Raw genomic sequence first — 27,966 nt, 5'->3', positions numbered from 1 at the left:
GAAGTGGAATTCATACCCAATGCTTAGAGACGGTCGGTGTGGTTAGCCTTTGGCCTCTCCGTTTGGCCAAGGCTTTGCCCTTCAACCTTCGCTACGCGGCTCGTGGGTGGGGTGCCTGTCGACTGCTGAGGTGCAGTCCTGTTCCAGTGTTTGGGTGTGGTCATTCACAGCCTCCCCCCCCCCCCAGGGGAGCAGGAGTCCTGTCGTTACATAACGACTGCGTCCCAGCTCGCAGCACTAAAGCCTCTCTGTTTAGACGTCTGGCGAACGCCATGGAAAGTGTAGCACTACGTGTTTGGTGACTCCCATAATGAAACCTTCCCTTCCCTCCTCTGGAGTGAGCTCATGGCGTTCCACCATTGGACGGAGGCAATAGTAGGATTTGGTCCGACTGGGGCGTGTTTGCCACCCAGCCCAGTGTTTTACCAGTGTGACACCCTCTTGAAGCGATTACTCCACACTGAGGCTGATTCATGAAGGGGAAGGGATTTTAAATGGCCAGAAGCCCATATATGGACTTCTCGGAAATGTTAATGTTTGCTTCATGCTCATGATTTCTCAATTCCAAATAGATTTTAAAAGTCGTTCTGTGGCTCTATGTCACTCAGGCCAGGGGTGGAACCAGCAGGAATGATGTTATTGAAATACTTTCTTTCACAGTAATGCTGGTTCTGCCCCACCAGCTGCAAAAGCACTTCATTTATTTGTCTCTTAATCCTTGTTAATCGTAAATTATCTGCACAAAAAGGCAGCTTTTGTGTATAAATTCAGTTTGTGCTATCATGAATAAATTAGCTAACATTTTGCTGGCTTGCGGATGAAATATATATTATCTGTCGAGTCTGTAGATGATATTGAAGCCATTGCTAAGCAGCAAACCTATAGGCAATGACATTAAATCAACTAAAATCTGCTCTGTTTTTATTGCACACTATGGAACTGTTAAATGACGTTCCAAGTTTCCCTCCATTAATTTTCCTGCAATGAGCGATCATTTATTTTTACCCATGTTTTCATTGCATTTACCAGAAAACCAAACCCTGCGTAATCAAAGACTTTCTCACGAGTATCTCCACTCAAAGAACCATCTCTCTTCCCCAGAGTTGCTGTACAACTTGACAGCTGACGTGGACAAGCGACAGAAGAGCCAGCCTTCCCGGGTCTACTTCACTCAAAGCGGATCTCAGATCAGCCAGATGAGCCAGAAGCTCAGCTTGGAAATCAACAGGGAGGAGTGCCAGCGCTTTACCGCCTACGTTAAGGTGAGGTTGCATGTGTTTTTTTTGTTGTTGTTGGGTTGTCCATGAGCCGCTGTCATGTCCTCAGCTGATCTCCCCGCTGCTTCTCACCATATAACCTTGAGCTCTCTCAACCTGCAATGTTGATGCACGATATGAATTATTTGCTCATGTGGTCTGTTTTTCTTTCTTATCTGTTTGCGTGGCTTTTGGTCAGAGCATCAAAGTCCTGACGTTTCCAGTTTAAATGATTACACAGATCAAAACAAGTGAGGGCGGATTAAGATGTCAGGATAAGGGGGGCCGTCACGTTCTCTCGCCGCGGCGTGAAAGCGGCGGCGGCTGCAGCCGAAGGCTACAGATCAGCAGACATCTGCCGGGAAGCTTTGTGTCGCCCTGCTGGGTTAAGGTTAAAGGTATAACAGTCAAGCACTTGATGGTTTCGTGAAAGCCATGCTGCTCAAGTGTGAGTCTGCAGAAGCTGACAGAAACAGGAAACAGAGTCTCCTTTGTCATCGCATAGTCCCTCTATTGTGTTCCTCTGTGATTTAACCGTGTGGCCTCAGAGAGGGTCTTCGTCCTGAGGGCGCTATCCGCGGTCCACCTCCTGTAATGTGGAGGCCCACTGCAGGCCTGTAAATTTCTACTGGCATTCTTAACTACGCTCTCCGGGCGCTTTCACCGTGGGAGGCTGAGCTGCTGACTGAGGGGGGCTGTCATTACCATGCCTGGCCCTCTTCCTTCAACCTTCCGGAGGGTAATGAGTGTATATCTCACACGGAGCAGGCGAAGCAATAAGCTCAACCTGAAGATAGGAATCTCCAACATTTCACATTTCATTTTTAAATCTCGTCTTGGGAAGTCATGTAAAGCAGTGTGGATGGGTGAAATCTTTCTGGTTCTGGTTTTGTACGTATGATGTGTTCATTAGTGGGCTTTAAAAGTGCTGATAGGTGGATTTTTAATTTTACCCCAGAACATACCCAGGTTAGTTGTTCTGTCTGTTTCCAGTGTTTATGCTGAGATAAGTGTACCGCCTCCCGGCTCCAGCTTATTAAAGGATATCAGAATGGTTTTGACCTTCTCACCTAATTCTCAATAAAACAACTCGATTGTTTAGTGTGTTTCCGAAACTGTTCCTCGAAACACTCAGATGACGCAGATGCTGTTACGTCTTTCGTCCTGGAGGAGTGTTTGGATTGGCTTGACTGAGGTGTGAAGTGCAGCACGGTTGCCACCGTAGCCGTGTGTGGATTATTAGGTTTTTTCCCCCTCATATGTGGCCACATATTCCACCTGCTCAGCAGCTAAAAGAAGAGGTGAGATTCCCCGAGTCACCAAAAGCTGTAAAAAAAAAAGCCGTATGGAAAAAAGCTAAAATTACAACTTTACCAAACAGTTTCCAGGCTGAATGACCTTTTAGATACATATGAAAAGTAAAGGGGACGAAGATTACGACCTGCGTCTTCATCATCATACAGTAGGTGTTTGTACTGCAGAGCGCTGAAGAATCACTATAATCAGAGGTGATCTGGCTCCGCTCTGAGATGAGTCTAGTCTGCTTGACCAATCGCATCATTTATCTTCCTCATGTGTCTGCCCACATGAGCCAGTCCTCCCATTCCCTGGAAGAGGTATGCTAATGGAAACCAGCTGGTTGCTCTGACTGCATCCTCAAGGGTGGGTGGTAGAGGGTGGTGGGGGGGGGGTGGGCTCTCCCTCTCAGCTAAAACATGCAGTGAAAACACGGAGGCTGGCGTCACAGCGGGGGTGCTGTTGTGTCAACTGGAGCTGCACGCTGGCGCTGCCGATGGAAAATCCTCACGTCAGAGTTTGATTGCTCAAGCTCTGATGCGTGAGGGCCGCTGGAAGGGGGCCACGGGGCTATTCTGGGCCACACTCCGTCTGACCAACTGTCAACCCACGTTTGTTGTCTCAATAAACCATTTAAACACGTTTAAAGGACTTCAGCTAACAGATAAAGTTAATGTAGCACTGTTAGAGTTGCATACATGATGTACTGAGCATGCAGCAGCAGGAGGAGAACACACGGGCTCGATTTTCACCATCTGAAATCAAGCTTGACCGACCACTCAGTAAATCACGTCGTGTTGAGAACACAAGGCCAGGACCGGAGTTCTTCAGAGAGCACGCAGTACAGAAGCTAACGGTTCACTTTCTTCCCAGAGTAATTCCTCCTGAAATTATGCAAGTCTTTCATGTTGATCATTTTAAACATGTTTTCATTGGCGTCGGCTCACGGCATACCAGCCCTCCAGATGGTCTTTGTTTGGTTATTTATAGCTATAAAAAAACCTCCGTGCAGGCTTGTTTTTTTACTTGAGTTGTACCTCGCATCTAGGAAGGAAAAACGGGTCCTCGCAGTGATGACTGATCAATGATTAGGCATCAGATGACCAGAGGCGCTGAGATGGAGATGAGTCATTTCACGAGAGAACTTTGAGCGGGAATTCATCAGTTTGATGTGCATTAAGACATTTCGTGCAAACCTTCTGTGAGATATGGAGTATTATTCCTGTGTTGAAGTTGAAGCCTGAGCAATCCAACTTCATTAAAATGGCATCAAGGAAAGAAGACCGGAGCAGTGCAAATATTTATGACCCTTTATCGCTATATAATGACACATAAGCACACTTTCATAGTTGGAGGAATGGCAAGTTGACGAGTCACCAGGGCAGCCATAAAGACGTTCTACTTTTCAGCGAGGCCGTGCTGAGGCACTTGGGTTCACTAAATGCAAAGTACTGCTGAGGCTTGATGGGAAAGTCACTCGTTTTGCAAAAGTCCGTTGGATGCATCACCTGGGAACCATAAATGTCTGAATGAAATGTAAAGGCAATCCATCCAAAATGTGTTGATAAATTTGGACCAAAGCGGTGAAACCGATATTGGCGTTGTCATCAATAGAGCCGCGGTGCTAGCATGGCAGAAAAAAAATGTTGTAAATGTTGTATGTTCTGCAGTTTGTTTCTGGATGTAGGTACACTATATTAGTGTCTTATGTCTTACGTAAACTGTAAAGTATTTACTTTTCAGTGTCAAGAACCGATGTGGTTGGAGGCTGACTTCTCACTTGGCTTTGATTGGTTGCTCGTCTTATTGAACCCATTTCAGCTGTCCCTTTGTTAGATGTCCCCTACTTCTTCTCTGTTATACATCTCATGGCGTGTTTACATCGTCGGGCAGTTTGTCCATCGTCATATACATGTTTTTACTCCGGCGGTCCCATCGCGGCGCGCCGCACGTGAGCCTTGAAACCAAGCCAAGAGCCAATTCCATTTGTGGTCATGAGCGGTCATTGTGTAGCTCTGTAGACGCATCGCAGTCTCCAAGGAGGAGCTAAAATAGGCACTCAGAGCCGTGCCTGTAACAGTTGTCTGTTTAATTTAGCTCGTAAAGTATCCTACTCACTAACCCCCCCCCCCGAACCGTTCTGGCCTATATTCCACAAGTGCCCTATATCTCATGTCGCCGTAGCATTTGCTCTGCAGCAGCGGAGTATTTAAAGGCCCACCAAGTTTTATTACGATGCCTGCTGCGGTTACTGCTCTGCAGGATGAGCAGATCTATCTGCTGAATGCTCACATTCGAGCAATACAATGCAGGAGATTTTCGGACCGGGTAGATGGGCTGATTAGTGAAGGAACCAGGTTCTCTGTATCATTACCTCTGCAAATTCAATTGAAAGGAGCTAATGTTTTAACCTGCCTGTGTGCCTGCTTGTTAGCATCATTCTGCACATCTCATTTTCATGCTTTATTTTGTTAGACAACTATAAACTGCAGCTTTGCAAGCAATTTTTGTGTTCTGGTGTGTCTGATCAGGCTCATTTATGTAGCAAACGACTGACTTCTGAAATTAGGCTCGAGCAAAAGGTAAAGCGAAAATAGACGATTGTGGAACTGAAACGATTTGTCAGTTCATTGATGCGGCAAATAGGCAACAGTTCACCAGCTGCAGCTCCTCACGTTTTCTAGTCTTCTGTGAACAGAATATCTTTGGGTTTGCACTGTTTGTCTAAAAAAAAGAGATTAAAACTAACATTGGTTTTGGAGAAACGTGGAAACAAAACACCAAATTTCCAGCTAAAAAGGTTTTCTTTTTTCTAGTTGCATTACGTTAAGTGATATAGTGCCGGACAGGAAGTGTGCTTTTCAAGACATTTTTGGTGATTGACAACTTCCCTGATGGCATTCCAACTATGCTATGCAGCTGAATTCACTATATGATACAGTGGAGTCCACTAATCTATTGCAAAGCTCTCATCGCGTATCAGAACATTTTTAGAGATTTACACTGACGGTTCGCCCCTCGTCTGCTCGCCACAGACAAACAGGAAACCCTGGAGAGTCGAGCTAAAGCAGGAGTTCCTGTCACTGCATCCCCAAAAGAATCCGCAATAAGACAAAGTCCTTCAACGGCGTCTGGCTCATGGAGACCCGGAGCGGGGCCGCCGCCGCCGCCACACTGCCTGCTTTGTTTGCCTCTTTACAGTTCACCAGAAATGTGCAATTCCCTTGAAGCCGTTTCCCCCGGTTTCATTTACCTCAGGCCAAGAGAGCTGATACAATGAAAGTATATAGCAGGAGGCTAATCATATCCAGCTGTCTTCTGGTGCACACGGCAGCATACTGTCTATTTATAAAGAATATAATGAATAAAAAAAAAGGGTAAAATATGAGCAACGAGCGGTGCTCTGCGATAATACACCGAGTGGAAAATGACATAGAGGCTGTCGTATGAATAAGTTGAGCTGGACGCTTTGTCTGCAAGTATTAGTGTTAATACCATTTACTGGAGACTAAAGAAGAGCCGTTCAGGTTAATTTTAGCTCGGGGTAATATTTTGGTCAGGATTTCCCTACATGGCCGTGCCAGAGTGAACTTTAAACAGTTCTTCTCCGGGCTTGTTTTGGGAGTGCACAGCCAGCAGACAGTAAAACAAATGTCTCATGAAGTTCCTCTCATGCGCGTGCATTAAAGATGTTACTGAGGTATTCTTTTTAGGGGGGCGTACGGCTGCTCATTTGACCTGCATCTGTGTTGTTGCCATAGTGAATCCATCGTTGTTGCTCGTATCAATGGTTGGGACAGATTTTGTTGATTTTGGCAGCTGAGCGCGCTGGGCAAAATGTTTCTGCAGGCTTTTGGCCGCGACTCTGCCACACGATGCCACCGCAAGGCAACGTGATGGGTGGCCAAGTCTGACCGAAATGAAAGAGCTCTCTCGCCACGTTTCCCACTTCCCAGGAAACATGTATGTGTGTGTGAGTGTGTGTGTTCAAGTGTGTGCCTGTTGGATCAGAACAAGACCAGTCAAAAGGCTTCTGATGACTTCATCACTTGGCAATCGCCGCGGCGCTTCCTTAACAACCCGGCGGCGGCCCCCGTTATCATTGTTAATAGTAGTGTATATTCCTGATGTGGTGGCGTCCACATCAGATCCTGCTTCCCGTGTTAACAGGCGAGATCCGCCACAAAGGAAGCGGAACAAAAATATACACTAGACATTTTATTTATGTCCAGTGGGAACCGTCGTCTGCTCTCATCAGGTGGATTTGATAAATTAGCATTGGGTTGCTGCAGATTTATCAGTTCTTTGTCAAAAAAAAAAAAAAAAAAAAACAATGGCTCCAGCAAGAACAGTAAGAAGTGGCCCAGGTTTTGTGCACAGCGATGAAATCGGTTGCAGGAAGCATCTGGAGACCTCCTCTATCACCGGGATTAAACAGACTCACAACACACACACACACACACGCACACACATGCACACACACACACACACGCACACACGCACTCAACAAAAAGCATGTAATTACAACGGTCACGACGTGATGCAAGAACCAGCAACTGTGAAATGTATTAAGGAATCTTGTGTTTTTGGGGAAATTTTCTACTCTAATTAATTACACAAGAGTTCAGATAACGAACTTCCTGTTTATGCGCTGAGAAGTTTTATCGGGAGGTTGAGGGGAGTTCATCTCTCAGAGAGGAAGTCTTCAGAATTCAGACTCAGAAATAGAACTTTTAGATGGATGAGTTCATGAGTGTATCTCAATATTTTAGAAGTATTTGTCTTCTTCTACTACTACTACTTCATCTTCTACATCTCCTTCTTCTTCTTCTTCTTCTTCTTCTTCTTCTTCTTCTTCTTCTTCTTCTTCTTCTTCTTCTTCTTCTTCTTCTTCTTCTTCTTCTTTGTAGTAGCAGTAGTAACTCACATTAAAAAACACACACAATACAGACTCAAGTGGTGTCTTTAAGCACCTTGTTTCTATTTGCTTCCCGGATCTCGAGAGCCAAAGTTGCTTCCTTAAAAGGATCTCATCTGGATTCTTTCTTTTTCCCGCAGCACAAGGTTTGTTTTGCTTCAAAGGAGAGCCGTGGATGTGTCCTCGTGGTGACTCCCAACTTGTCAGTCAGGTTACAATAGAGATCTGTCTGGTGGGGGTTAAAGGAAGATAGACATGACGATGATGAGAGCCCCAGGTCGAGAATTTAGGGAATGTAATGCAGAACCTGTTAGACTAATTGCCCATCAGTTCTGCTCCTGAATGGCCAGAGCTCAACTTTACAAGCTTCGGGGTTATTTCAAGAGTGAAACGGGCTTGTAATGCCCTCAAATGAGATGTAGTAAGATACCGAAAATAGCCCAGAAAATAAATAATGTGTCGAGAACGGCAACAACGTGGGAGTTGACTGAGGAGGAACCGAGATATGAGGGAACACATCTGGTTATTTAAAGGTGGCTGGCTCCGGTCCAGATATGAAACTAATTTGAGCTATAGTTAGTGTTTGGCGTTAAATCAAGTTGTTGTTGATGTGGAATGTCGTAAAAATAACACGGTGGTGAAGTTTGGTACGTTTCAGCAGCAAACGTCTTCCATCTGCAGCGAGGCACCTTTCTTTCTCTCCTCCTTTTTTATAAATCCCAGCTGTGGTTTTTTAACTGTCCGAGGGTCAAATGTTGAATGCCTTCTTCATGATGCATGCAAGACCATAAAAGTTTCCTGTAATTTGTGTTTACGTGCACGTTGTTTTAAAAAGCAATAAATTCTATACACTCGGACTCTCCGAGGCGCAGGAGATGTATATCTTCTTATCTGGACCCCGTGGGATCTTTGTTGAAGGGAGTCATTTTACGCAAAGTATGAAGCAAAGAGCTGTTTCTGTTTCTGTTTTTTAGGGGGAAAGGTGATCTGTGTGTGTGTGTGTTAGAAAGACCTGGGTTTCAAATAGCTTGTATGCAAATGGGAGATCCTGCTTGTGCCGCATTAAGAGCAACATGGTATTTTTTTGCTGTTTATTGATGATGCGGCCTCATGCATGACAGTACAGATGGTACACGTTTCCTCTCAGTTAACTGATGGCGCTCCTCCTTTGTAGCCGGGAGGAAATACGCGTTTGCTCATGGGAGACGTTACAACGCACCGCCGTGTCTAGCAGCTTCTCAGTCTCGCTAAAGGTTAGGATTTGGTTGATTTATTGTTTTTCACTGGAAGAGCAGGCCAACATTTTTACTCTGGATCCAGTGTTGTGTTTTTGAAAAATGTACAGCTGACCACTGGTGACGGTGTAGGATGTAGTAATACACAAAGAGCAGTCAAAGTTTTCTTTGGGAAAAAGGTTAATCCACTCCACTGTTTACTGAATGGACTCCTAATTAGCAGGAATGTACAACACAATTGTGTTCATTTCTATCTAAATTAGCTCAAAAGGCACCACTGTCCCTGGAGTAGCTCCAGTCATACATACCATGCTTTTGTACTACACTGTACTGTTCATTAGCAAAGCGTGGTTTGATACGCTACAGGTCGTGGAGTCTGTGTGTTTTTTTTAGCTGCACAGAGATTTGAACATCACTGCCCCCTAATATCAGATGGTTTGAATTATTTCCCTGTGGTTGGAGTAAGCATGGCTCACGTTGGATGAGCAACAGTTTTCAAAAGCATGCTTCATACCTTCGGTATGACTGGTGGTCTCGCTTTTTCAGATGACTCAGAATAATTTGGTTTTGGACAGGATGGAGGTATTAAAACCCGGGTGCATTTTTTGTTGACTTGTAACTTTCTTCGAGCAGACAGGTAATTAAGAACATGGTTAGGTTTCACCGATTCCCGTCATCGTCTCAGACATGTTGCATTAATCCATATTTCAACAATGGATGAGGCGTGTAACGTGAAAGTGATGAACCCACAGAGACTCATCACCCTACTCTGCAGCTTTGGTAGCGTTTGGTAGCATCAGTCAGATTATTATTCAGGTTTACAGCAACTTTGGTGTTGTTGTTCACTCTCACGACTCTCATAGCATTATTTGCAGCCACAGTAGGCAGCTGTTATCATCTAAAAGACTTGAATAACCCACTATATTGAAGCTGAAATCGGAGCATTTTTTAGCTAAAGAGCCAGATATTTCCCTCAGGACCAAAATCGGAGCGAAAAGAGCGACGATATTGGCTTTACATCATCAGAAACATGTACTTTAAATGAATGCTAACTTCTCAATCGTAAATAAGCAACTGTTTGCTGACACCTTTACTACTTTACTGTTTTTGGTTCACTCTCACTGGTCTCAACGGTGTCGTTTTTAGCAGCAGGAAGCTGTTTTCAGTGAAAAAGCTGATAAACCAACTTTCCGCCAGATGCCCACCAGCAAGCAGCAGACAGGAGCATTTAGCAGGTAAACAACCAGATATTTCCCTCAGGAGACCAACATAGAGAGTCGGAGAGTGAATAGTGGATTTGCATTCACCAGATGGCCAGAAACACAACTGTAAATAAATACTTATGTCTCGCCCCGTCTGCTGGATGTGTGCATAAGCAACTATTTGCTACCACAATATAACCTTGATTAGGTGATAATGTGTCTGTTTGCGGTTTACAGCTTGTTCTGCTGCCCCCGAAATGTCCAAAAATATTTCATTAATACTTAAATAGGGTCAGAAAAATGCCAAAACGAAATACAAGATTAACTACTTCATAAAAATTCCAAGAGACAGAAAAACACTGCAATGATAAGCCAATGAGGGTGCAGGAAAACAACAGGAAAAGCACATAACCGTTAAAAAAAAATCACCAGGTTTACAGGCAGCTGTACTCATTCACACTGAGAGATCCTTGACAATGTCCTTGAAGGAAATAATTCATATATTTGGGGGGAAAACATCACTGGCAACGGCAGCCAACTGAGGAGCTGCACTTCATCAGGATGTAAAAGGTGATATGAGTGAATCAAACCCCAAATAATTCTGTTAAATATGCATATGAGTCATGGGATTTCTGAACAGATGTGTGATCTCTTCTAGTAGAGATTGCAGTTTTGTGATTTTAACACGTTTTTTGGTGTCAAAGCAGACACACACCTGCCGCCTGACCAGAAAGATTCAGCAGCAGGACGATCGTTCAGACAGAATGAAGCCGTTCATATACGACAGCTCCAAAAAGCTTTCTAAAAGCTAAAACAACCGGACCGTTTGTCATTCTAGGCGTCTCAACATCTGCTAACGTATTCTGAGCTGAGCAGCTGCGTTAGTTTGACCTGTCGTCAATCTGGCAGAGAGATAACACGCTAAAAACTTCAGTAATTGTCTCGTTCTCTACTTTTTTTTTTTTAAGGACAAGCTGAGATAAGCTGCCTGAGTGCACGTCTGCCATATGCTGCAGACGCTCCCGTAAATACATTATATTTCAAGTCGTCCCCTCGCGTCTCCGAACAAACACATAACCCCCCATCCATTGACAGGCTGGATCCATTCATCACTCAACTAAAAAGCCTTGTTCCATTTAAACCCAAGAATCCCTGGCGTCTCACCCTCTTGAGTGAAAACTCAACCTGCACGTCTCCCAAACATATTGTCCTAAAAAGGAGTGCGGCGGTGTGTATTTCACTCACGAGTTAATAAAGACTTCCCATGACTGGGCTTAAGCTAGGCAACGGTTTGGCTGAGAGGGGGGGGGGGGGGGGCTCTTGTGCGTCTCAGCCAAGCATGAGGCATTTTTTTTTTTTCAAAACCGGAGATCAGAGCCTTTTGCAGCCTGACGTCATCCTTCCCCGCACCCACCGTGGCGGAGCTGCTCAGCGAGCATGCAAGGGGCCAGCTTGGAGCGTCGCCATCTCGTTGATCAGATAAACATGTGAGAATCAGAGCGGAGCGTGGAGTATAGCTGGGAGTACAGCTCGACTAGTGTTCAGGGTGAAATCTATAAAATATGTCCAGCTAAGTCAGATTAATTCATACGGTAGCGGAGCTTTTTGCTCCTAAAAACAAGCATGGATGTCAGGCAGGCAGCGGAGAAAGGAAATGAGGGGGGAAGAGTAGATGGTAAGGTGGGTGTTGCTGTACCAAATAAATGGGTCCTGAGTGTGAACACACACACAGATTTGGTATATAGGCAGGAACCTCGCTCCACGGAGAGAGGGTGTTGCAGGTGAAGGTTTGAATCCCAGCTGTTTTCTTTCAAAACACGCACGCTGGCAATAATTTTCCTCCATCCTGCGTTCATTTGGAATATGCATGGCGGAAGACATGTTTCAAGTGTGTCATAAAAGATTGCAGACTGCTGTAACATGCAGAATTTTGGCCCGATAGTCCACAATTTACAGTTTCCCAAATGTGGTGTGAAGTGCTGGAAAACAGTCGCTTCCTGCTGAGTTCGCTGGCATCTCTGCAAGTATGACTGGAACCATTAATATGTCATTTTGTCTGTGGGATGATGAGAGGGTTCAGGCTATTTTTAAGTGGTCGTGATGGAAATGTACCTTTTTTTTTATTACAGTATTCTTCTCTCAAAGGATACAGTAAAAAACTAAAATAGCTATGCTGTGAAAATAGTTTTTTACTGTCTTTGAAGCCATTGTGTGAGATTTGCAACATCCTGTTGTAGTATAAAAGCAGATTAACTACCTGATAATCTATAAAGGCGTCATCCATCCATCTCGCTGACGTCATTTACAGTCAACGTGGAAGAGTTATCAAAGAAATAGTCCCCTAAAGCTGCGTCCATCTCCTCTCATTTCTTTATTAATCCCACCTACGAGGCTCCGATAGGGAAATTGTTGCAACGAGCGCCGGAAATAGCCATTTATGAGAACAACCAACCTAATTGAAACTCTGGAACCACTTATGTTGGTGGACATTTAGAGATCTGAAAAAATACAAAAAGTTGAAAATGCTCTAATGGCGTCTTTAACGAGTAAAATCACTACACATATCTGCTGCGAAGGTGAGACTGCAGCCACAGGTGGTAATTACCTGATAACTGCACATGTTGGTTAAATGAGGACAAGTAGAAAAGAGTCATCAAGCTGAAACAGACTCAGTAATGTCTATAGTTTGCTGCTAACTTTAGCCACTGTACGCTACAGGTCATAGGGAGGCTGTAACAGCAGAACCCTTGTATTACATCAAGTCTTTTATTGTTCATTTGCAGAATGTTTTATTTCTTCTTTCAACGCCCTGTTATTTCATATGTCCACGTTCATTGTGATGGTCTTTAAATAACATGAATCCCAGGATCTGATCTGATCTGAGGTCCGGGGACCCGCCCTGCAGCCTCTATATTTGAATGAGGATTAAAACAGTGGCAGCTTTTATAGAGAATGTAAGGAACAGTTGTTGCATCTCTTTCCATAAACTTACAGCTAATAGGAAACACTAGCCGCTGTCCTTCTCAGCTCAGGAGCTCCTCTGTTCCGTAAATATCAGAATTAAAAGGAGGACCAGGAGGTGAGTGGGCCAGGGGGGGAGGGTGACTTGGGTGGGGCAATTGGCAGCATTGATCAAGGGATAATAAAAGCTGTAGGCCAAGTGTTTCCGAACGCTCCCCCTCCCTCTGGCACTACTAATATGACCTTGCTGTGAGTCTTGGGAGCTCTCCAGTTAGTTAGCGGTGTTTCATAAAGAAAGTGATCCTGTATGAGCACAATAATAGATGATCTGTTTGTCAAAAAAAGATCGGAAATCCCTCCACAGCACACTGGTGTAATGGAAAGATTACGCCTATTTATTTGCACATAAAAGACCCTTTTTAAGCATGAGATTTGTTCCAAATCACCACATTTCATTTCAAGTCATTACATCTCCTCCCCCCCCAGTTCTCCCGTGGCTTGTGAAAATCTGAGATAAGCAGTGGGAGTTTGGGGCCAGTCGGCTCCCAGGGGGTCAGTTCACCCGGAGGCCAGCGGACAGGGCCCATTTGAAGCATTCTGCTTTAATGGCCATTGAGGCCGAGGACCTGGTCCAGTGTCCCGCTACTTGTCCAGACTACAACATCGTGTCTTGTTACCTTCCAGCTGAGCCGACATGCTACAAGAACAACACTGTCTCTATGAGTCTAATGAGGCATGGACTGCAGTCCAGTGATGGATGTGAGGTCGACCTCTTGCATCGGTGCTACTCTGTCTTTCTATTGACGAATTCTACAGTTCTGATGTTGTCATTTTCAGTTGGAGCTGAAGCAATGAGTGGATTCATTGATTGGCTGATGAACGGAATATTATTCTGCAACTATTACTGGTTTTAATCGCCTTATGTGATAGTAAACTGAATATTTGAGTACTGGTTGGACAAACAAGTTGAAGAAGATGATTATATCATTGATAATAAAAATACATTTTCAACTATCCGCATTGGAGCCATCCAGATAACGACAGAAAATATCTAAAAGCAGGTTTTTCTAAGTCTTTATCTGTGTGCTGCACCATTTCCCAAATCTTCTGTTTTTTTTGTTGTTGTTTTTTTTGTCTATTCATGTCCTGCACTCACGCTTGCTCTTTCCTGCGATAACTCTCGCCGCTGTTGAGTTTGGGTGGGTTCTCCACCGGTGGCGACGTGTTCAAAAGCCCAGACCGGCTCTGACCGCCTGCCTGAGGAAAGAGGATGGGTGGGTGGACGCTGGAAAAAATGCTGTGATAATGGACAGAAGGGAGAAGAGTGCATAAGAACGAGTGACCCAGGTGACCACCGGGGAAACACAGGGAAGCCCTTTGTTTTTACATCGTGGGTTTGGCTCCGTCAGTTGGGCACAGCGACACAGGTTGCCTATGGAGCTTGTATGTGTTTTGCTTGTGGCTTTTAAACCCCGAGACTGAATCCAGACTCCAACCAATCTGCCATCAAAGGGCCGAGTTTAACTGTGATGGACAGAAGGGATGAAGAAGAAGCTGTTTTTCCCCTCCATGTACGTCTTTTCAGCGCTGTCATCTAATGAAGATATGGGATTTGATCACATTTAGCTTTCTGTTTTCATTCTGTCTGAATTGTTTCCAAACCCGATGCCAAATCAAACACTTCGTTTGTGGTCTCAGACGGAGTCGCCAGAAAACGCAACGATATCTCAGAGCCAGAGCCAGCAGGTTAAAAAAAAAAAAAGATCCTCGTGTTTCCTTTGCTGAGAACCTAGTGGCCCCGCTTTTATTACTTTCAGCCAAATGACAACAAAGAAATGGCAATTAAAGAGAGAGTGTTTCAGCCGTCCATTTAAACCATTTCAGATGATTTTGTGGTCTATCGGTATACTTGCATCTGCATTCAACCCTGTGGATCTTTGGCACTGTGATTACAGTGATAACATTGAGTCCAGACTGTGTGATCTTCCCATAATCTGCAGCGTAATCAGCCTTCACGCCAGGCGTCAATTGGAAAAAGATGTCCGATTACTATAATCACCCAGGCTGTCACACGACGATTATTTCTTTGAGGTCTCAGTTTTGTGTCTTTGTGGGAAGACATTCTTTTGCAATAGCCTTGTTGTTTTGTTGCTCCCTGCAGAAAGACGTGAAGGACGTGTTCACGGCCATCGCGTTCGAGGCGGCTTACAGCCTCGGGAAGCACGAGCCGACGGGGCAACCGGAGCGAGACCTTCCCGGACTCACGCCGGTGCTACGATGGAGGAAAGGCAACAAGATCGCAGCGAGGAATGAGGTAAACATGGAGGAAATGTTGTGTTGTTTGGGATTGTTTGAACGTATAAAGTTCTGGTGTCAAAGGTTTCAGGGCTTCTCGGTGTCTGATTCTGTGTCGTGAGAATAAATGACCAGAAAGAAGATGTTTACTCTGACCACTGGACATTTATTTTCTTGTGTTTGGACTTAAATATATACTGCATGATTAAAGTTGTTATCAATGGGAAAAAAAACATAAATTATGCCCCAAAATAAGTGCATAATTTATTGTTATGAGCAAAAAGAAAACAAGCATCAAAGACAATTTGTTGCTTTTTCCTCTTTCAAGCTCATTTCTGATTTATATTAATAAATTATTCAGATTCTGCAGCATCCTGCTTTTTGATAGAGCACTGCTTCGCCTCAGGCGTGCTGCAACAGATGTGTATACGAGGGTGATCACACTTTGATTACAACGGAGAAATTTGTGTCTTCACTTTGGCCACAGAAGGAATGAAGGAAATAGCTCAAATTGAGGTTATAATGATTCGGTGTGGGTTACCGGCTTATTATTGTCTGTGTTAGCTTTTCTTGAGCGGAATCCAAAAAGACTGATTCATTTATTTTCTTTGCAACCACCTCTAACCTGCCCCACATGTTTCCCCACTGTCTGCACTTCTTGGAAATCGGAGGGATTTGCGTCTTTCAGCACCTACAGAATCCGTTTATCTGAAGCTCATCTACGTTACATCGGAGTTTCCCCGCTTGACTGAAGTTTCCTTTCGTTATTTAGCCTTAAAACCAAAGAGCATCCTCTGACTTATCAAAAGAGAGACCAGAAAGAGTAAAGACCTTCCTGGATGATAAAAGAAAACCAATCTACTGTATCGCCCTAACAACAACACAACACTGCCCCCTAGTCTGAATGTGGAGCCGGTGTGCATGAGGTCATGTATGAAGTGTGTTCTTTCCTCCTCAGACTTGGTTCGAGAAGAACTGCCTGTCGGACGACTGCGCCGCAGACCTGAGGCTTCATGGGAAACTGTTGCTCTCTGGGTAAAAAAGACCTTCAACTTCCTCAACAGTTTAGATTCGTTCCCGTCTGATTTTCTTCAGGAACTGAGGAAACAAGCTGACGTCATAGGCCATGTGGGTGTGGGTAGTGGAACCATGACGCACTGCTTGGAGGATATCCATGTTTTTCCATACTTAGGGAGTTCCCTTTCTTTTTTATTGTGTGTCTCTTGCTGTCTGTACATTTAGTGACAGCATGTATGTGTCATGGCGAGCAGTAGTCATCTCTGAGAATCATTGTAAAGCCACTCTTCTTTGGTATCTACATTTTAAAGTGATGGTACGGAGTGAAATGCACCCTGGGTAATTTCCACCATGAAATCCAGCCAAATACCCCGTCAGAAGCATTTTTAGCGATGGTCAACATTGGTCAAGATAGGGCTAACAGCCGAATGGCTTAGTACTAGTGCTAATGGTACAGTGTGTGTATATCTCGTAAATTACCCCACTAATAATGCATGGAATGTTACCAAACTTCTGCAGTAGTACACATAGGGTCTGTACTCACAAAACAAGGTATTTGAAAGTATGTAAGTACACCAGGAGATTATTTAAAAGAACACTTGCCTGATAGCTTCTATGCTCTGCTGCTAATGCTAGCACTGCGTCGACGCCACTTCCGTGTTTACTCAGCCGTTTCCGTCACGAGTTAGACTCGTTGCTTGTATAAATCCCCTTCCTCCTGTGACACACAGTTGTCATAATAACTTATTCTCTGACATGCATTCATGTTCCCATCAGGTTGCATAGCAAACCCCACTTGGCCCTCGGGGGAGTGAGGAACGTCTCTTTGAACCTGACCATCTCCAACGCCGGGGACGACGCCTACGACACCAACATCTACTTCAACTTCTCCAGAGAGGTTTTCTACATCAACTTCTGGCAGAAGGTCCGTGCGTCCTCCCCGTGAAGTATCTTGTTTATTTACTCGAGTGTGCATGTTTGTTGCCGAAATGTGTGTGGTTGTTTGGCCTGAAAAAAGAGTGGAGTGGAGGGAGCGACGGGCCAAGTTTTACACGCTACGCTGTCAGCTGAGTACCGTCGGTTCGTTCCTGCTGAGACGTAGGTTTTTCTAAAAGACTGGTTTATTTGAAAAAGACTGATTGCATGTCAGTCGTGCAGTCTAAACAGTGAAAGCGGACAGGAAGGCAGACCTGCGGGAGGAAAGATTAACTTAAAGCTTTGCTGAGGTTGTGTAGGCAGATGAAAGGATGAAGAGGAGGAGAGGCCCGGCAGCAGCAGCTGTCCTATCTCACAGCTCCTCCGGGTGACCTGTCATGCTTCTCTGGGGCGTTCGAGGCAGACGCACCATGTCAACCACATATTCCTCATATTCCCACATGCTTGACTTATATCCCGTTCCAAATGTGTTATTCACGTCAAAAATAGGGGCCGTATTTAATGGAGTACATGCAGGTGTGCAAAGCGAGCATTATGACTGACCTCTTTGACCTCTAACGGAAAACAATTTCAGCCGTCCGTCTCTGTTAAAGGAATATCTACCCACTGCCATCCCACATTAAACCTGAGAGATTTTCCTCCGACGCCGCAGCGTACGTGGATGGATTTCCCAGCGGCCACCTCTGCCTCTGCTCACGTCTGCTCGCTCACTTGCTGCGAAGAGGCCAGCAGGACCGAAAGAGACGCCACGTCACTCGGCAGATGTTTGGAGGGGGACGGCATCCATCACGGAGACTTTTCCCCCTCATAATGGACCTCGTGTTTATCCTCCAGCTGGGTTTCGCAGCCCTGTGATGGATAAGTTCATGTCTTTAAAGCACACGACCTGTGACATGATTTCAAAACCCCCGACAAAGCTGAAATCTGATTTAAATAGAATACATGCTGCGCGTAAATATTAGAAAAACAGCGGCCGAGTTTGAGTTTCATCTAATCTAATGAACTCATTTGGTATCGTGTTACCTGCAGCCACAGAGGCTGGTTCTGTGCAGGAACCCGATAAGTCACGCTGGCCCTGCTCGCACAAAGGGAGCAGGAAGTGAACAGTATGAAGAGATGACAAAGAGGCCACCGAGCAGATTTACTGCCGCGCGCTCCGTGAGATATTTCTAATTAGTACCGGAGAAGTCCGAGGTGATGATGTGACCCCTTTTTGCAAAGTTGAGGTCAGCTTCCAATCCTCCCCTGAGGCTTTTTTTTTTGCTCTCCAGCGAGCGAGGCGTGAACTTGCACTCTCCCCTCGTATTTAAGAGTGGGGGGGAGTTATCTGTCTGTTGTTCTTGCAACACAAGCTGACAGAAGGCTCTGGAGGTGATTCGGTTTCAGGAGCGATGCCTTCACTCCTGTGCGATTCAGAGACACCAGCTTCTGTGTTTTCTTCTTTTCTTTTTTATCTCTGACGTGTCCGTTATTTCTATTTTTTTTTATTGTGGCAAATGTTTTATTCTTTTGCTTTAATATATTAACCTGAAAGTCATAGTTTTTGCAGATACAGATTTTACACACAAAACATACGTGCTTCTAAAATGAGGATGTATTCTGATTTATTAGATTGAAGCAAAAAGCAATGTATAAACACTAATACATAATAATAATAAAGCACCATTATATTGATAGATGTTTGCCCAGTAATAATATAAAGTATGTCACAATATAACAAATGCAAAATCACATATTCATGGTATATATATAGACCACTCTTAAAGGGGCCCTTCTGCAGAATAAACTTTTAATACTTTTAAGTACATTTTGCTGATAGTACTTCTTACTTTTCCCAAGTGAATGTAGGGTTTTTACTTGTAGGCGAGTGTTATTATGGTTTGGCTTTGCTACTTTTACTTAAGTAAAGGAAGTGAATACTTCTTCCACCACTGATTTCTGGTGATTTAAGAGTTGGAACAAACCAACATGATGGTAAAAAGCCCAGAAATTGGGAATGCAAACGGAGAAATGCGTGAAGTTGCGAATGTCAATGTACCTTCAAACCGAAGAAATACACGAATCGCTGACTTTCCTTGGCTGCGAGGCGCAGCTTTGCACATGCCATGAAAGTCAAAGGTGGATCTTAATCTTCGTACTTATGTGGAAAGTGTAAAGTAGGCAATGACACCGGTTTGGAGAAGGTGGACCGAAGTGGAGCCAAATGTACAAATACAAGTAGATGAGACATGAAGAGGCCTCCTGTTTGTTGTCCTCCATGCTGACATGCTGCTCCGGTCGAGGCTTGGGCTGACACTAAACCAGCGTAAACAATCCTGGCGAACGTTAGCGGGCCCGGCCGTTTGTGAAGATCCCAGCGTTTATTTCTTCCCGCCGGAGAAAGACAAGAGAGAGAAAGTGCTGAACAAACACACTTTGTCACTCTTCCCCCCGTGGAGGCCCACAACGGGCCATATGTCCTCGTGCTCTGCTCTCTCTCAAGGGCTGCCAGGTGGATGATGGGTAAACAGGCTGACTTCCCCAATCCTGCCCAGCCCCATGGGACAGGCGGTGTTTGCACAGCAGCACGAAGGAATACAGGAAATAGAGGAAATTCCATCATTGCCAGTTGCCCCCCCTCCTCTGGACTCCCCATAGCCTCCACGCGCTGCTTATTTAAGCTGACTTAATGAAGATGGAGGGAACGGCCACACCCCAGAGTTACACTGGGAATCTGCTGAATAAGGGGAATGGTCGTGTGAACGATGCCGAGGATGGACGTCTACCTTTAAATATGTCAGCGGAGACAACCTTCACACCTCTTTTCTTTATCACCTTTGGAAAGCTGCTATAAACACATCCCCGACTGGACAGCAGCCTACGCATGCAGACGTTTTACCTTAAGCTCCCCTGCTGAATGTGCCAGAAGCCTCAGTCTGTCTCTTTAAAAAAAAACATATATATGTTTTAAGTTGAAGTATCTCTGCCCTCTTTCATATTCCCAGCACACGAGCTCAGCCGACAGCCTCTAAGTGAACTCTCGCTAAAAGAATTCTTACTCCTCGTCGGGTCAAGGCCCGAGTGTTTACACAGCGCAGCCGGTGAAGCTCCATGTTGTTTGGACAAGCTTCCAAACACACAGCCTGGAGGTTGTCCAATTACCCACCCGCTTAGATGTGTGTGTGTGTGTGTGTGTGTGTGTGTGCGTGTGCCATCACTGCTTCAAACGTACAGTACATTTTATACACTTTATATTTTTACTCTTCTCATGTCTCATTTTAGTTCTTCTTGCTTTATTCACTGTTTACTTTAATATTTATATTTATTACTCTATGTCTTATACATGTTTACATTTTTACTCACCTTCTTATTCTTTTGTTGTGATCTGATCATCTTGATACAGGATCAATAAAGCTCTATCTTTATTTAAACTACTGTAGAACTACAATACGATGTGAGAACCTGTTCTTTTCCATATAGAAGCCAGTTTATAACAATAATTGCTGCTTTTTGCGGTTCATATGAAGTAAATTCCCTTATCGATTATATTTGCACTCACTTTTCCACCTAAAGCCTCCGCTGATGCTTTTTGCCCGGCAGCTTATCAAAAGCGATTGTTCGCCGCCACAAGTCTGCGTCTTGTCTACTTTGGTCTTCCTCTCGCATCTCCCTGAGTGTATCAGCGACTCCGTCTCCAGTCTGTCTGTCTTTATCTCCTCCGCTCACTCTCTGTCTCTGTCTGTCTGTCATTTTGCAGGAAGAGAAGGGCATTTCCTGTGGACTTGTTGATTTGGACTTCCTCAAATGCAGCGTGGGATTTCCCTTCATGAGGGCTCAGACTAAGGTAGCTCAAACTGCACATGTCAGACATATGCATGCATCATACTATGCTTAATTTTTTGTTTTAGAGATGTTGTACAATGCATTGATTATGTTTATTCTGTCTTTTTGTCTCCAGTATCACTTTGCAGTGATTTTTGACACGAGTCAGCTCTCCGGGGAAAACGACACATTGCAGTTCTTTGTTCAAGCTAAAAGGTAAATATTAAGAGTCTCACATTGGAGTGAATCAATGATGATTTATCGCCATAAATGTGCCCAAGTGTATGCCTCGTAGGTATATGTTTATCTTGGATGTTTCTTTGTAGAATTGAATCCTGTATGATTGAATAACTTTATTGTTCCTTGTGTGTTGCAGCGCCAACCCCGAGCACAAACTCTCCGACAACAGTTTGGATCTGTCCATCCCTCTGGTTCATGAGACCGACACAACCATTACTGGGTAAGAACAAGATGAACCATAGCCGTGTAGCTGCTTTTACACGGGCGTTAAAGCCGAAACCAGCTTGAACTGGTTTCCCCATCTGTTGGCTGTTGGGAGTTCAGGGGAGTGCTTTGGTCGGGATGGAGCATGTCAACTTGAAAAGCCTTATCTCTGAAGGCTTTATCGTAGCTCTGCTTCACAGGGAAGGGAAAGAGATGTAAAACAGCCTAAAATCCACCAGAAGTCTGACATCTGATAAAGCGGCTGTGTGTTCTGTCTTAATGGGAACGGAGGCTTCAGAGCAAAGCCGGACACGTCTGACTTATAGCTCGGCCGCTGAATAAAACGGCTGTCCGGCTAATAACACGACTCAGGCACGAGACTTTTATGAGGCTGTTTTAAAGATGATTTCTGTTTGCGTTTAAACACAGTGAACGTTAATCGTCTTCTGTCTGCAGCGTGGTGACGCCGAGCTCTTTCGTGTACGGAAACTACATCGATGCGTCGCGCTTCGTCCAGCTGGAAGACATGGAGTGTAACTTCCAGCCTCTCAATGTCACTTTCCAGGTACTGCTAGCAGAGGAGCCCTGTAGGATTTACAGTATTTCTTTTTTTATTGCTTCTCTGCATATTCAATTTTTTCCTTTTGTCTTGTGGTTCCAGGCCATAAACAAGGGTCCCAGCAGGCTGCCCGGCTCCACCGTGGACATCAGGATACCCAACCGGCTGGCTGGCAACGGAGCCGACATGTTCCACATCATTGAAACTCAGGTGGATGCCAACAGCAGCCTATCTACATTATTTATCCAGCTCTAATCAGTATTTATCAGCTTATTCACCCGCAGTCAGCCGTATCTTTCAGCTCATTTATCCGGCGTACGCCTCCTCATGGTGCAGTATCCACCTCAGAGGACCCTTATGAACACAAAACTGATTGGTTTAGTGTGAGGCACCACCGAAAGTCTAAGTGTTGACGTTGCTACCGAAGCTAGCCAACCATTTAGTTTCACAACATTTTGCATTTAGACAAAGAAATACAATACTCCCGCTGGGTTTGGTTGTTTTCTTAACCCTTGCGTTGCTCCTTTCATAAAGGTAGATCAGTGGGGGGAGTTCAAGCTGTTAATTGTATTTACTGTGAATGGCCGGGCCGGGACGACTGTATCCCACCCTCCTTGAGCCCATCTGGAATCACTTTCAGGGGATCAGACAGCTTGCACGAAACGGGAATGGGACACCTGCAGGGCTGGCTACTGCCCAGTCCCATCCTCGGCCTGGAAGCGCTCACCATTAACGCCGTTAACACAGCGTCTAGTCTCGTGGCACACCGGACCGTTGCACACATATTTTATTATTTGTACAGCCAGATATAGCTCCACTCGTTCACACATGATATACAAGTTCCCGACTGTTGCTCCGTACGGACTAGCTTTTCGAGCTCAAACTCTCCTCAATCTTCATTATTTAATGTGAAATGTTCTGTTCCCGTGATGGTTAAAGTTAGTGCAGCGTATGAATCTTCACACCAGCAGTGGCGGCAGAAAGACAGGACATGAGAAAGCGCCGCAATAAAAGCGCAGGCATGCTGGGTGGCGATAGAGCGGACAATGGGGGAAGGCACGGGGAGGATTTCCACCTCCAGAGCTTCAGGTCGGACTGAGGAGAGGGGGAAAGGGAAGTGTTCCCTGGGGGCCTCGCAGTAAACCAGACACCTTTAAATCACTCCATATGGGAAATGTGTCCGGGAGGGGCATCGGCTTCTTACTGGGGAGAACTTCCTGTGAGCCCGGGAGACTCATAACAATAGTGGGATTGGGTTAGTTTAGATGACAGAAGTGCTTGTCTCTTCATTTTTCCTGCAAAAATCTGGCTTTCCTCCACAATGCGGTCACGTATCGTCACATATCAACACAGCGTTTCTGCACCGCGGTCCCGTTTCAGGTGTCGGACGGCCGAGGGAACTGCACCCCTCACAGGAACCCGACGCCGTGCACCGTCCCGCAGGACAGAGAGAGCATCTTCCACTCCATATTCGCATTCTTCTCCAAATCGGGACGCAAAGTCTTGGTAAATATGCCGCCCTCACGTTGCACTTTGACCTTTCAGAGCTCACTGACAGTCACCCCGCTGTGAGGTTTCCAGGTTTTCGCTTTAGAAGTCAATGCATCTGTTTATCACACTCTCTCTCACTCTCTGTTTCTTCTCCATTTCTTTATAGGACTGTGACCGACCGGGCAGAGCTTGTATGGCGATCTCCTGCAGCCTGGGCCCGCAATTAAAAGAAGAAGCTTTGAGCATAGATATTAAACTCCTACTCAACACTGAAATCCTCAAGAGGGTAAAATACATGTTAAAAATGTGTTACATTTCGATCCGGGCTCTTGTGTTTGTATCGTAACAGTAATCCACCCTCTCTCGCCCTGCAGGATAGTTCCTCTGTGATCCAGTTTGTGACGAGGGGCAGCGTGCAAGTCAATGACAGGGCAGTGGAGGTGCCGAAGGGCCTGCCGGAGGACATTTCTGTAAGTACATTATTACCTGTTAATTCACCATCTACCTTATCCACATTATATACTTAACTGCAATACTTTTAAGTATACAGCACATTAAATAACATGGAATATCACAATTTGGTGATATCGAGCTAATTGAGAGTAACAAATACTTAAAACTGGTCAAACCCACCAATTTATCAGCACACTTTAGCCTCTCTCAGCTCATTGTTTTGGTTTTAAGCCTGTGGTGTCTTTATATATATATATATATATATATTTATATTTATCTTTAGATGCCCTGCTCTGTGGTTAGACAACCCTTGAGCTGCTGATGTGAGCCCAGAGAACAGCTGGGGATTGTGGGTATACAGTATGGTGGCACTTCTATCGGATTCTTTTCGGGGTCCTCAGCCTCAAGGACACCCCCCCCCCCCCCCCCCCCCCTCCCCCACTGTTGTTTTGCTGAGTGATTGAATGGCCCACCAGATCCCATGTGATGATTATATTGAGCACCCAGCACGCTCGCAGTGGGATCTCTGGAGTGATTAGCCGGCTGACCGAGGCCGCCGCCCCGCTGACCCTGAGCTTCAGACATGCTCGGAAAAATTAGCCCTGCTATGAATACGTCCATGCCACGCTGCTCTTTCAGCACTCAGTGAGCGGGCTCATTCCAGCGACTGTTACCCCCCAGGTTTCAGTAAACACGGTTACCGGGTCCCTCAGGATCCCTGCTGGCTGAGAGTACACACTGGAAAGTATGAGTTGTGGCCCCCGGTTGTATCGCTCGTAGCGAGCCGATTGGTTGTCAGCAGAACGACAAACTCGCCGTTTAATCTCCCGTGACGTGTAAACAAACTGACATAAAGATCTATTATGGGATTCTTGTGTGAATACACGAGTTACAAAATGACGGTTCACATTCAAAGACACTGGGAAACTGGGAAAAAGCCAGTGCGACAACCGGCTTTCATCTTTTCTGTACATGCGAGCGCCTCGGTATGCATAACAACCGTCGGATTCCAGAGCTGGGGGGGGAGGGGGAGGTGTTAATGTGGGAAACTATTCAACAAAGAGATTAATCACCACTTGTCCACTGGGTTTGGTGTCTTGGCTTGCAGTTGGCGTCTCATGCCACATTTCAGTTCAAAGGAGCGTGCAGCACGGCACACTGGAGCACGGGATTCCTCCGTCATTTCTGAAATTTGTCCCACCGCTAATAAGGCGAGATTATGTTACATTTGGGAGATTACACATAATATGCCTGTGTTTAAGGTCATTAGAAAATAAAGTAATCTATTTCATGATCCCAGTGAATGCATTGTTTTCCATTTAAGGACTAAATGAGGACATTAACTTTGTTGTGGTGCAGAGCAATGCAATATAATACAATATAATACAATATAATACAATATAATACAAGTCAAACCACTGTCCATTCAGTGCAAATTAATTTAATTTAAGTGATCTATGTAATTATGTTGGAAATTACCAGATGTGCTGAATAGATAACTTTATCAAAGCAGAAATATCTGTCACACAAGTAATGAAATCTAAAATAAGAATCAAAGTACTGGAGCTAGAAAGTTATTTAAAACATGATTCCCCTCCACTTTTAGTTAAGTTACTGAACTTCCCGTCAGTGACAGATTATCCACAAAGGTCAGTGTTCACTCGTGTCATGGGAAACAGCATTAATAACTCTTATTTATTTATTAATTGTGCAACTGGGCTATTTTTTTGCCAAGCCACCCGAGATAACTCAGAATCAGCCTCATTCTTCTTGACTTCAACGATGTTTAGCGGTCCGATGCTCCGAGGTTGAGAAAAGGGAGTGGATGATATATTATTTTGAATTGCGTTGACCTAATAAGATGAATACTTGCCATTGCACATGTAGAGCATTATGAAACGGCGTGGGTGAAGCTTACTTACTTGCTCTATGAGTGATAAAAACATAAAAGGCAACATTTTATTCAGAGCCAGTGATGAACACCTCAAGACTGGACTTTTTTAGGATGTGCTAAAGCTAATATCAGCATGCTAACATGCACACAATGACAGTGATAGCATACTTTTGGAGGTTAGAGGTTATCATGTCTACCTTGTTCACCATCTGCATGGATGTATGCCAACATTTACCAAACCAAATGTGCAAATTCACACATTTAGACTGAGATGAAAAGCGAGGGGATCACCAAAGTAGGTAGGATTCATCCTCTGGATACCATGAATGTCTGTTAATAAATTAAAAATCCCTTACTATGTGGAGGAGAATATTTTTTCCAACTGTTTGTTGCAAGTGGGGTAAAGGTCCTCCATGTCCTGCCCCTGGTGTAAGGTCAAGTAAGGACTTTCCCTAGAATTCAATAAAACAAATACAAATGGTGTCTTATTGCTTGAAGCACGATATCGTCCAGTACAAACTGATTATGAATCTACATGGATTTTGGCCGTTTTGTAAGACCGATTGATTGAATGTGTTCTGTATGAAATAAACTCCATTAGTGTCCGGTTTCATGCTGCATTTTAGGTTTACACGTAGCCTCTCTTGAGTCGAATCAAGAGTTAACACAGCTAAAGCGACTGAGATGAGATGTCTTGGTTGTTTTTGTTGCACTGCATTGCATCATTAGCAGCACATGACTGAATGATTACGTGCGTGTGTGTGTGTGTGTGTGTGTGTGTTGCATTTGAGTGTGACTCACTGACTGACTGAATTGTTGTGTTTCAGCTGGTGTTCGAGGCTCTCCACAGTCAGGAGCCGAGGGGTTACGTAGTGGGCTGGATCATCGCCATCAGTCTGCTGGTGGGAATCCTCATCTTTTTGCTGTTAGCTGTGCTACTCTGGAAGGTAAACAACACAGTTTTTCAGCTACTCAAACGCACAAAACTGCTTTGTTTGAGCGGCGATATCTGAGGTAATTAAGAAAGCAGTTGTCAGAAAGTCGTGCGTATCCGGTTGTACAGGGACAGCTGGAGGTGAGGGGTGGGGAGGGTGAGAGCTCGCTTTGGGCCTTTAACAGCCATGAAAAGGACAACTCACAGACGGGACAATAATTCACACCATGCCACTCACATGAAAGACAAATCTCTAAAGGGAAACGACAATTCATTGATGTCCAGAGGCCCTGTTAGCACAAAAAGGTCTTTTCTTTCTCGCTGCTTCATTTGCCACCGGGAATACCACAACGAAACCTTGGAATGTCCCCCCCCCCCCCCCTCCTCCCCACTCCATCCCCAGGTCCTCGGACCTTGCCAAAATAAACCCCACTTACAAGAGAAGCACATGTCCTGTATTGCTCTTTTCAGGAAATGCCTGAGGAGAGCGCCGGTCTGTATCAATAAACTTTAGTAGTCAAACGCAGATAAATGAATGGAGTCGTAGCGAGAGAGGCATCGTGCTTTGTTTAGATACACTCCAAGAATCTACTGCTCCTTCCCCGTTCATATATATATTACACTTGACAGTTAACTTTCATTACAATGTTAATTTCCAAAAGAAACAACACGTTGTTTTACAGGGGAAATGCTTGATTTGCATCCATCCATGCTGGTGGTTTTGCGTGGCTTATTCTATTAACTTCAAACATGTGTGTACTCTGCAGCACTTTATTTTCTCTTCAAAGCATACCATTCTGTCATGTTTGAAATCAAGTTTCTACCTCCAAAAACATCCATTGTTTTCCCTTTGTTTAACTGCTGGATGAATCTCAACTCTGAGACATTATAACACATTATGGTGAACACAAGGTTTGAGTTTGTATTATTATTATTATTATTTATTATTATTATTGTAACAATGCAGCTGAAAGCAAATAATCCCTTCAAATTTAGTGATAATAGAGCCAAGATGTGCACTGAGCAGTGAAAATCGACTAATACTATTTCCGACTCACTTATTAAAGGTATATCTTTATGTACTGCAATGTTTCATTACTTGTTTGTTACTTATATTTCTTGGCCAAGCAGTAAGTACTTCAAGAGAGGAAAATCTACCTTAAAATGTTATGATATGCTTTGGAAAGTGATCAGCAGTGATATGACCAAACGTGATTTGAACTCAAATATTAAAACTCAGATCGGACCACGGATACACCTTTTCTTGACATCAT

The 27,966-nt window shown here is 44.5% G+C and overlaps 1 protein-coding gene across 1 annotated transcript in view; it reads left to right on the top strand.

Annotated features, from left to right (window-relative positions):
- itga9 (integrin, alpha 9) overlaps window positions 1-27,966 on the top strand; it is a 44,048-nt gene that overhangs the window by 13,712 nt on the left and 2,370 nt on the right. Inside the window, exons 15-27 of the mRNA XM_084021893.1 lie at window positions 1,102-1,262; window positions 15,030-15,182; window positions 16,122-16,198; window positions 16,958-17,105; window positions 20,853-20,939; window positions 21,054-21,133; window positions 21,294-21,377; window positions 21,818-21,926; window positions 22,023-22,130; window positions 23,301-23,426; window positions 23,578-23,697; window positions 23,786-23,881; window positions 26,586-26,705. Of these exons, the coding sequence (XP_083878019.1) occupies window positions 1,102-1,262; window positions 15,030-15,182; window positions 16,122-16,198; window positions 16,958-17,105; window positions 20,853-20,939; window positions 21,054-21,133; window positions 21,294-21,377; window positions 21,818-21,926; window positions 22,023-22,130; window positions 23,301-23,426; window positions 23,578-23,697; window positions 23,786-23,881; window positions 26,586-26,705 (1,469 nt within the window). The remainder of the gene's footprint in view (window positions 1-1,101; window positions 1,263-15,029; window positions 15,183-16,121; window positions 16,199-16,957; window positions 17,106-20,852; window positions 20,940-21,053; window positions 21,134-21,293; window positions 21,378-21,817; window positions 21,927-22,022; window positions 22,131-23,300; window positions 23,427-23,577; window positions 23,698-23,785; window positions 23,882-26,585; window positions 26,706-27,966) is intronic.

This window comes from Eutrigla gurnardus (assembly GCF_963514095.1).
Source record: "Eutrigla gurnardus genome assembly, chromosome: 11".
In the NCBI taxonomy this organism is placed as follows: Eukaryota; Metazoa; Chordata; class Actinopteri; order Perciformes; family Triglidae; genus Eutrigla; species Eutrigla gurnardus.
The sequence above is the reverse complement of the archived record's forward strand: the minus strand, read 5'-3'. Positions and strand labels throughout refer to the sequence as shown.